At 40.1% G+C, this 10267-nt stretch overlaps 1 protein-coding gene and 1 long non-coding RNA gene across 2 annotated transcripts; both read right to left on the bottom strand.

Moving 5' to 3' along the window:
- Positions 1-788: 788 nt before the first annotated feature.
- On the bottom strand, positions 789-1958 carry ATP5F1E (ATP synthase F1 subunit epsilon). Its single transcript, XM_040607834.1, has 3 exons — positions 1824-1958; positions 1512-1638; positions 789-931 (listed from the first exon to the last, which is right to left on the bottom strand). The coding sequence occupies exons 1-2, from the start codon at positions 1853-1855 to the stop codon at positions 1515-1517; spliced, it is 156 nt and encodes a 51-aa protein (XP_040463768.1). The 5' UTR covers positions 1856-1958; the 3' UTR covers positions 789-931; positions 1512-1514.
- Positions 1959-1980: 22 nt separating this feature from the next.
- On the bottom strand, positions 1981-8699 carry LOC121094391. Its single transcript, XR_005829834.1, has 3 exons — positions 7581-8699; positions 2993-5632; positions 1981-2711 (listed from the first exon to the last, which is right to left on the bottom strand). It is a non-coding gene; the product is annotated as an uncharacterized LOC121094391 (long non-coding RNA).
- Positions 8700-10267: the final 1568 nt, after the last annotated feature.

The following is a 10267-nucleotide window of genomic DNA, read 5'->3' as shown; positions in this document are numbered from 1 at the left end:
CGCCTTCTCCCAAACCAACACAGCCAAAGGCACAGCTTTGCCCCCCCAGCCAATAGCAGGTGGAACGTCACCCTCCATTCCTGCTGTTCCCCAGCAAATGCTTGTCTCTTTCCACCCCTGGTGAAGTGACAAAATGTTAGCAAGGGTAACTGATAGCTGAGTGATCCAAGTACAGTCCAGGGATTCCTGTGCCTCCTTCTCCACCCCTTACAGGACACCGACACCACCTCTCTAACTCCTGATTCATTGCTCAGTGTTCCTTTAGATATTGGAGCCTGTGCAGCACATCCATGGCAAATACCCTGCTTCCAGTTTAGTCGTAACCCTAAGTCTCATCAAACTGATTTTCCCCAAGTTAATTTTGTTCTAAGCACAAATGGAAGATGAACAACATCATGACAGAGAATTTTAAAGCCAATGGCCTACCACTTTCAGCAGAGAGAACAGACAGAGATATTCTTAATTATCGAAATTATATACCTATATTCTCTCTTGAAAACAATGGTTTGTAAAGAAAACTGAATGAGTAAAAAAAAAAGTGAACATTTTTTTCTCCAAAGTAATCATTAACATTGAAATGAAATAAGCAGAAAAGCATTACACAATGAAATCTCTCACTGATGTATGTACCTGAAACTTCACCATGAAATCCAGCAGAGGTTTGCCTTAAACATCAGTTGCTACAGACTGGATAACAACAGTCATCTTCTTTAACACAAGTGAAAACTAAATGTCTCTGTAAAACAGAGTACTTTGTTTCAAAAGGAACACCACTTCCCACACATTCATTTACTTAACAGAAATTACATTTATTAGCATGCTGATTTACGTACAGAGCCAAGTTTGACAGTTAATGTGATGACATTACATTGCAGAGTCTTGAGCTTGCCTACAGCTCTGCAGTTTGCCGTTATGCTCCACTGATCAGTTCCTACAAGAGATTTAAAATGCCCGTTATTCTAGTCAACAGTATGACAAGGTACACCTCAAACAAAAGGTAACATTACTTAATCTCTGATCAGGAATGGAAGCTGCTCTACTCTGAACAGTAGCATATATCTTTCACAGACAGTAGATACCACTTACACAAGTAAGTCTGGTAGGGAACGCAATAGTTCGGAACGACTGTTGGCTTAGTAAAGCAAGAGACATGAAACCTATGAACATCACTACAGAAACCCTGCTGTTTCGCTTGTCTGTAACAACTCTGACCAAATCCCAAATGGTTCAAAGCTGGGCTTGATGGATAGAACATCTCACTCTACTGAACTAAGGAGATTAAGCAGTTTTCCTGTCCCACATGTAATCAGGGTGCAGAAACACCTGCATGTATTTGTACTACACCAGTCAGCAACCCGCCTGTTCATGCATGAAGGTCTGAGCCGATCTTCCACACGGCACAGAAGGAAGCAAGCAGTTAACGCCTGCCACTAACCCGACTCATGCTGGGAGCCAACACTCCTCGTAGGACAAGCTACAGTAAGGCATGCCAACCTGCTCCATTTACTTACATTTTATTCCTTCTTGGGTTTCACAGTTTTCACAGTGGCCATTGCCGCCCTCTCTGCCTCTGCTTTGTACTGAGGCTTCAGTGCTGCTCTAACCACCTGGGCACAGATCTGGGAATACCGGATGTAACTGCAGACAGGAAGGAAAAGCGGGAGAAAGCGAAGGTGAGACTCAAACCTGCCCCAGAAGCTTCTTCTCCCGCTCCAGAGCCACCGCTGCGACCCCGCCAGCCCTCCCCGCGAGGCGCTCGGCCCCGGCCTCTACAGCCTCCGAAAGGCAGCCGCCAAGGGGCCCTGCCGCCGACAGGCGGGTACCTGAGCCCGGCCTGGCGCCAGTAGGCCACCATGGCTGCGCCGCCACTGACACAGGGGGAACCGGTCACTCCGCTCCCCGGCAAGGTCAGCGCCCACCGGAAGGGGAAAGACCCCCGCGCTGCGTTTTAGCCAATCACCCAGCAGCAACGCTCCTTCCGCCAATCGGAACCCCAGTTACCTCAGGGAGCTTGACCAATGACAACTACCCAGATGCTCCTCCAGTCATGGGCGCTCTCCTCCGGCAGCGACCAATCAGAGGGCTGGATGAGGGGCGGGGCTTCCGGTCTTCCCGTTTGAGGGGCCGCGCCGCAGGGGCCTGGCGGGCGGGTACGCACGGCGGGGTGGGCAGCAGCTGCTACGTGTTTCTCCCAGTTACCCCCGGTAGAAACTGGGAAAGGTTTGGGGCCTTCTCTGGTGAGGAAGGTCTCAGCTCCGCCTCCATCTGGGGCCAGCTGGGAACTACCTCGGGGGTCCAGAAAAGCGCACTGTTTGTGTGTCTGTGTGATTCAGTCGGTAATTTGCCAGGAACACGCTACACGTCAATTCACTAAAGAAATTAGAGCCTGACTCTTCTAGGAGGCTAATGGCTAGTTACATAGCATACGGTAATTACATATTAACTCATGCCTAAGTAGTCCTGTTGTAATTTAGGTGCCCAAGCAAGCGGTTAAAGCATGGCTTCTTCCAGCTAAATCAGTTATCGTTACCCCCTCAGTGTCAGTTCTTGGCTTTTTCTAGATAAGACTAAAGAAGAAAGTGGTTCACAAGCATGTGGAGCCAATGATTTTTTATAGATATGTCTTCAGTTTGGAGTTTTAATCTGTGTGTGGCCAAGCTGTGCTATAGTCGGAGTTTCATTCCATCAGATGATGCCTTGGCATGGGATTCCTTTGGATGCAAGAACATTTACACACACCACTGAAATTGTATTCAATCATGTGCACTAAAAAAAAATTCATAAAAGAAAATACATAGCAAACTAAAAGCTATCATAATCTCTTGACACTTGTTGGAAAAATAGACAATTTTCCTACATAATAAGCAAAAATTGTGTTTGATAAGGAATAAATTCAGTCCTAACCTAATATTCATTTAAATAATTAGGACTAAGGACTTAAGGAGATTATGGCTTGGGTTTTTATTAAATCCTTGCACATAAGTATGTTTACCTCTTCTCTCTGTTCTTTCTCTCCAGAACCAAACCACATCACAAAATCTGTTAAGAATGCTCCAGAAGCTGTACAGGTCTTGAGGGAATGCTGGTGACTTTGGTCCTTTTTGCCCAGGGGCCTTGTGTCTTCCTGCCAATTTTGGTATCTGCTGAAGGGCAAATCCTTGGAAATCACACAGTGATTTCACATCACTATGCAGTGATGTTTTCATTTATAGTACATTTTTAAAGCACAGAATAATTTTCAGCTTTATTAGACATCTTACTTAGTTCAGAGCCATTGCAATTAACAATCCACACATCATCATGTCAGATATAGATCCATCAGAACAGAAAGAGCAATTGTTCACCAAGTATGTCAGAGTCTGTCTCTGTGATAGCATATGACAGTTAAGAGACAATTGTCAGTGTAATTAGTAGGAACACCAAACAGGAAGACTGGAGAGATAGAATTTCCTGTCCTTAATTTGCCTACTTAATCTCTCTACTGAGATTGCTGAAGAAGACTCCAGTGAGTGCCAGCTGAGATGACATTTTTGGAAGTGGTCACATTAGGATGCTACATTATACTAGTCCCTTCCATCTGGACCAATGATTTATGATATTTTATTTTTTGTTATAACCACTAAATAACTTTGCTTCTATTGAATTTGGGGTTAATTTCTAAAATCCCCATATTACAATCTTTCTTACTTAATTACTTAATTTTAAAGAAATAACTAGTATAAATGAGGCAGAAAATAATTCTTAATTTATTTATTTCCATATTTATTTTTTGTTTGAGCCATTTTTATCCTAATCTTGAGACAGACATGGTATATTGGAGCAGAGCTTTGCAACTTGCAAAAATTAAATAAATTAAAAAATATTTGTTATGACAGTGCTTTTAACACCAAAAGAGTGCCAGTGACATGATTTGAAACAAAACATACTTGCTTTCTAAAGCCCAACTATAAGAACAATAACAAAGATACAAGAAAGCACCAAAGATTTAAGGAAGCCCCTCTTTGTTACCTATGCAATGTTTGATGCACTACTTACATATATAAGGAGATAAAGGGGATGTTATATACAAATGTTGTTTTAATGGTAACATTTGATAGGTATATTAATTATCAGAAAGATTATTTTAAGTCTCATAGGCAGCCCAGGCCACAAGTACAGCTTGGCAGAAAAAAAACTGTGCTAGCAGAGTTGGACATCTGTCGTCCAGCTATGTATCACTCTGTTCCTGTCCCACACCTTCTCTGAGCCCTCTCCCTACCCCCTGTCTCTCACCTGCTCTTTTCCCCCCAGTTTTCTTTTTCAGCCACATCATCTCTCTCTGTACCTCCAAGTGAAACACCTGCAATTCTTGTGCAATGCATCAGATTTAAATTCATAATGGAGATAACACAACTTGGATGCACTTATTTGTATACTTCATTCTATTTACTATTTGTTGATCTTGATAAAAACTCAGCATGAATTAAAAAAGTTAAACCTTTGGGAGAGGGTACCATGCTGACACAATATGGAAATTAGGTTAGTGACAGAAATTGTGCTTTACAAAAATTCCAGAATACATATTGTTGTTTATGCAGCTGTAAACAAGGCACCATTATAGATTTGCACAACCTGTTTTCATGCCCAGTTCTGTTTAGATGCTAGGATGTATCTGTAAAGCCCTAAACTTTCCTCAGATAAGAACTTTCAGAGACAGAACTTAGGAAAGAGCACATAAAGGAGGAAAATTTAGAAAGATACAGAGAGGCTGCAGAGAGAAGAAGGGATAAGTTAGGAGGGTTAGATGCAGAGATCAGGAGAAGCTGAAGCAGTGCAATTAGCAACATCCAGAAATGTGAGAGTGGATAAGTCTGGTGGAACTAAAGCTGTGAGATTAGAAATGTCCAAAGAAACAGAGGAAGTGAGGGAAGAAGCATCCTGAAAGGTTAGGTTGGAGACATCCAGAAAGAGTGTAGAGGTGAGATTAGAAACATCCTCAGAGGTCGAAGAGGATAATTCAGAGGACCCCTGAAACATGAAATGGTTAAAATCAGTGAGATCGAGTGATTCTGAAGAGGTTGAGGAGGTGTACTCTGAGACATCTAGTGAGGATGGAGGGATTGTACAGGAAAAATCCAAGGAAGCAGAGGACGTGTGACTGGAAACATCAAGGGAGGATGAAGAAGTGAGACTGGAGAGGTCTAGAGAGGGTGAAGAAGTAGGACTGGAGAAATCTGGGGAGGTTATGGAGGTGAGACTAGAGAGATCTAAGGAGATTGAAGAACTGTCACTAGAGAGATCCAGAGAGCCTGATGAAGTGAGACTTGATAAGTCCACTGAAACTGAAGAGGTGAAACTGGAGTGCTCCCAGGAATCTGAAGAGGTGAGGCTGGAGAACTCTAAGGAGATTGAAGAGGAGGTGCTGGAGAAGTCTGAAGAGGCTGAAGATATGAGACTTGACAGGTCCAGAGAAGATGAAGAGGTGAGACTGGAGAATTCAACAGAGGAGGAAGAGCTCAGACTGGATAAATCCAAAGAATCTGAAAAGGGGATTTTAAAGAGTTCCAAGGCAGCTGAAGTCTTGACACTGGAGGGGTCCAGGGAGGCCAGAAAAGTGAGACCAAGTAGGTCCAGGTAGATTGAAGAGATGACACTGAAAAGCCAAATAACACAACTGGTGTTAAATCAGAAGTATTTTAAAGAGCTCTAATAACACACCAAAACAAAACAAAAAGACATAATGAACCCAAATAATATTACTTTTGAAAATAACGAAGCATACAGTTTTAATCTTTATGTCTTTTAGTGGTTTCTCTTTTGGTGCAGAAAAAATCTAGTAATAAAAGCTCACAGACTTATTTAGAATATTGCTGCTTCACAGAGGCCCAGTACAGAAGTACAAGTACAGAATAATACATACAGTAGCAGACATTCTTCTGTCCTGGCATGTTTCTCCTTGTTCAATCAGATTTTATCATTTATGACAGCCTGACAAAGAATACCCTCCTGTCAAATGCCATCTCCCTGTCCTGAAGGTCTGGAATAAAATAATAGTTATGTAATAGACTGGAAATGAAAATGTTTTTGTTCTTCTTTTCCAGATACCATAGGATATTCAGATACTAGGCTGCTTACTGGCTATGGAGAGAGTTAAAAAAAATACACAGTTGTAAATGACAACAATTCAAACCAGGCCTCTGACTATAAAGGTATGAGGGATTATTTCCATTTGATTCATAACATCTAGCTAAAATATCTGGATCTTCCTGATGATGCTAACCAAAATGGCAAAGAAACCAGTGCTTTTCTCAGCACTGTGTGCAGGATTTGTTTTTGGAAGCTAGCAGCATGCTAAACTGACTCTGTGACTAAGAAATACACATTCCAGCAACATCAGTTCTACTTGTTTTTCAGATATAAAGAAGTCTTATTTTATTACTTTTATTTTGTACCTCTGGACATAAAACCTGTACAGTAATAACAGTAATTTTTCATTTGTGGTTAGTTTGATTTGTTCAATAAAAATATCCTAAAGAGAAGTTTTGATGGAAGGCAGATATCTAATTAAAAAGGGAACAGACAGCTTATATTTCAGTTTATAAAGGTGCATCTAATTATAGTATGAGTAGATCAAGAGGCTGACCTACAGCTGCCTTCTCTCAAGACTGTGCTGCAGAGTAACTGAAACCTGCTGTTGTCTTTCCAGACATAAGCACAGGAACACACATAAAGTTTTTCAGAGAGTCATCACAGAGGTATTTTATGGACCAAGACAGTGAAAGATACGCACAGTCAGGAGGCTGCAGCTTCTCAGGTGAATACACCTAAGCTTTGCCCATGTTATTACACAACTGACATGCAGATGCATGTATAATGGATTTAACATAATCACCATGGGTGGAACTCCCACTGAGGTCACCTCTTAACTGAAGCAGGTGTCTGCTGAACATGGACTGAATTTAACTGGAATGATGTCTTACTATGCAAACATTAACATTTTGGGGATTTAGCACAACACAAAAATTACCAGACTAAAAAAAAGCTGCTTATGTAGCAATGATGAGACCCAGAATAGTTCTTGAGTACACTTAATATTAATTCATAATGCATCTGTAATTTTAGAGCTCATGCAACATGTTTGTAATTCTATGAAGAGTACAATGTTTAAGGTTAAAAGGCAAAACAAATTAATTTCTCTTAACATGCATAATTTGTGATGAAATTACAAGTTTGCTTGCTTGCTGCCCTATATTCTTAATAAAACAATAGCAATAATTAACCCCTTAAAAGAAATCTCTTGCTATCTAACAACACTATCATTTTGTGACTGACTTCACTGTTAATCTTAAAAGTTTCTCAAATGCATTGTACAGGGGAGAAGAAATTATTATACAACAGGTAAATTACAATACAATAGAAAGCCAGTATCAATGTGATTTCCAACAGACTATAAATTCTGTCATCTCTTCACTGCATTCCTTCTGCCTTAATTTAAAATGGCAAATTTATTGCACATTTTACTACAAAATAACACTATAAAGAAACATGGAATTATGGTCACTACTGTATAAAATGTACAGGTTAGTAATAATGCTTCCTACCTTTGATAGCTGTGGATTTATGTCCTTTCTCTGCCTGTGTAAGCCATACTGGGCTGTGCTGGTAAAGCTCTGCTGTTCTCTCTGCTGCTGACCCTAATCTGTTCCACAGCTACTGGAAATCATGCCGTGCTGATGACAAAGCGGGTCATTGCCTGTTAAATCCCCTCTTGTCCAAGTACAGCACTGCAAAGAGCACCGGCAGAAAACATACTCTGAAATCAGCTCTAATCTTAAGATAAAATTGCAATTCTATGCTGTTTCCTATTACAGGACAATGTTTTGAAGGTTAGTTGTTGAAGCAGATGAAGACATTAATTTTCAACTTTTGGACACCTGGATTCAAAGTAAAAATAATTTTGCAGTGTCATCCCAGTTCTCAGCTGCCCGTTCTACAAAATCTGGCATAATTAGTCTCTTGGAGGGACCCAGGATCTGCAGAGCAGAATTCAGGTACACTCAAGTTGTGAGAATCTTTTGCATTACTTCCTATTTTAATGTCTTTAATTACTTTTGTTAGCTATGTTACTTTTTAAATGCTGTTCCAACAAAATAGCATGATACTGTAAAACACAGTTAATAACAATATTGAATAGAAGTTTTAAAAACACCTAGGTGACATCAGTGGCTGGAGCCTGTTCTCAGAAATTTTTGTCTTATAGGTGCTTACGCTTCTTTGAAAGACAAGGGAGACTTAGGATCCTAGATGAGTAAGGGCCGTTATTGTATCTCACTTTGCAGACAGGGAAATAACAGCATCTGTGCAGTCACACCCTGCTTCCATTTGTTCTGTCTGTTCTTGCGCAGGAAAAGCAGTGAAGTTGCATTGCTTGCTGGGTGTCCCTCAAACCTGGGAATTATAAATAGAGAAAAAACTCTGGCTAGGAGGGTTATGGGCTTCTAGTACTTCAGTTAGATAATTCAGAATATGACATGACTATAAAATACAAATAAATTCCAAGTGTGGGTTCTGATACACACTCCCTTACTCCCAGTTTCACAACATCCCTACTAGATTTTGCTGCAGCTGCTATATGTAAATGAGTTTAAGTCTAGGTAAACCAAAGCAGTTCTCTCACAGGTGAATAATATCTACATAGTCCCCCCAAACCCCATTAACAAGAACTCACCCAAATGATGCTTCTTGCCATGTTATAAAACGGATTTCTTACCAGGGTGTCCAAAAAGTTGAACAGGCTCTAGAAATAACAAAATTTACAGCAGGAATAATTGTTTCATTTAATTTGGTGTAAAAAGGCAATATTTACTACATATGTTGTTCATTTTGGTATACTGTAGGTGATATATGCAGCTGGATAATATATGTTATCCAGCTGATGCTATTTTGTTTATTTCAGTGGTTTTAATCTTTTTGATTAAAGGACTGTCAAAACTGAGAAAAGAAAATGTATAAAAGCCATCTTGTGATGTATGTGTCTGAGAAGAAAGGCTTTTAACTTAAAAATGTTACTGTTTTACAAAACGAATTTTTACTGTTAAAATAACTTTAAAAATAACTTTTACTGTTAAAATACATTGTTTACAGCATCAAATACTCTTTCCAGTAGATGCAATATGAAATTACTGTAGTGCACATTGCAGAGACAATAGGATTTCAGCCCACCCAGCCAAGAGCTTCCCATAGATAGGATCCTCCATTTCTCTCCTTTCCATGTGTCTCACCTTGGTGCTGGCTGCATAAAGGTTCTATCACTTCTCCTATTCATGGCTTTTTGGCTCAGCAAAGGGTGTGAAGACCACACCTTCAGTGCAAGGGAAGAAGTAGGACAGAACAGCCAGGAGTGAGAAGGCTGGCAGACACAGGATTGTTTCCTTTCATTGAAGGTAAGCAATTAGTTCAGCTTAATTGTAAAATGTAACCCCACCTTGAGAATAATTGAATTCCATGACAACATATAAAGCTAAGCTATCAAATTATTTGAGAAAGAAATTATCAGGTTCTGTGTAAGTAAAAAAACCTTCACCTTGAGAAACAGAAGGATTCTAAAACAGCTTGGTGCTTTTGCACAAGCTCTCTTTGTTGGCATTCTTCAGTTCTATAAACGTGAACCTCTACGGGATGTGATCTTTGGAACTGACTGTCAGCGCCAGGGGGCTTTGAAAGGTTGCAGTTACTAGACAAGGGTGCTTAGGTTTACCGTATATGACGTTTATTGGAAATATGCTGGACTGTACAGTTTAACTGCAAGGACAGACTACAACAGACAGATCAGCAATGTTGTAGGAAACAGTGGTTGAAGTTTTTTCTGTTTCTTCTAAAACAAACCACTGGTTTACATTTATAGTTAACTGCTATATAACTGAACAGGTGCTGACACCCATTGTCAGCAACAAGAAATACTTCTCAGGTAAATTAAGCCTTTTTAAAAGTCTGCATTTCTATTGCTGACTGAAGAAAGTGGTATTATTTTAGTGTACATATAGACACAAGTCATTAGTGTCACAGTAAGTTAGGATTTTGCTTTCTTCCATGGTAGCAGCTTTCATAATTTCAGATTGTCAACTGCAGTACCTTGCAGAACATGAGAGTAATAGGCAATTAGCAAGGTGCACAAACACAAGTCTTCAACAAGTTTATAGTGCAGATGGGTACATGGAAGCTAGACGACTACACACCATTGAAAAAGATCTAAAACCCTATAGATCTGTTCTTTGAATGCCTTGCAGTT

Source organism: Falco naumanni, chromosome 10 (genome assembly GCF_017639655.2).
Source record: "Falco naumanni isolate bFalNau1 chromosome 10, bFalNau1.pat, whole genome shotgun sequence".
Taxonomy (NCBI): Eukaryota; Metazoa; Chordata; class Aves; order Falconiformes; family Falconidae; genus Falco; species Falco naumanni.
Note: the sequence above shows the minus strand (reverse complement) of the source record. Positions and strands in the feature narration are given on the sequence as shown.

Excerpts from the sequence above, each read along its gene's own strand:
- ATP5F1E (XM_040607834.1), bottom strand. The coding sequence starts at position 1,855 with ATGGTGGCCTACTGGCGCCAGGCCGGGCTCAG. Across the intron at positions 1,639-1,823 it reads TGGCGCCAGGCCGGGCTCAG|TTACATCCGGTATTCCCAGA; the intron begins GTACCCGCCTGT and ends TCCTGTCTGCAG.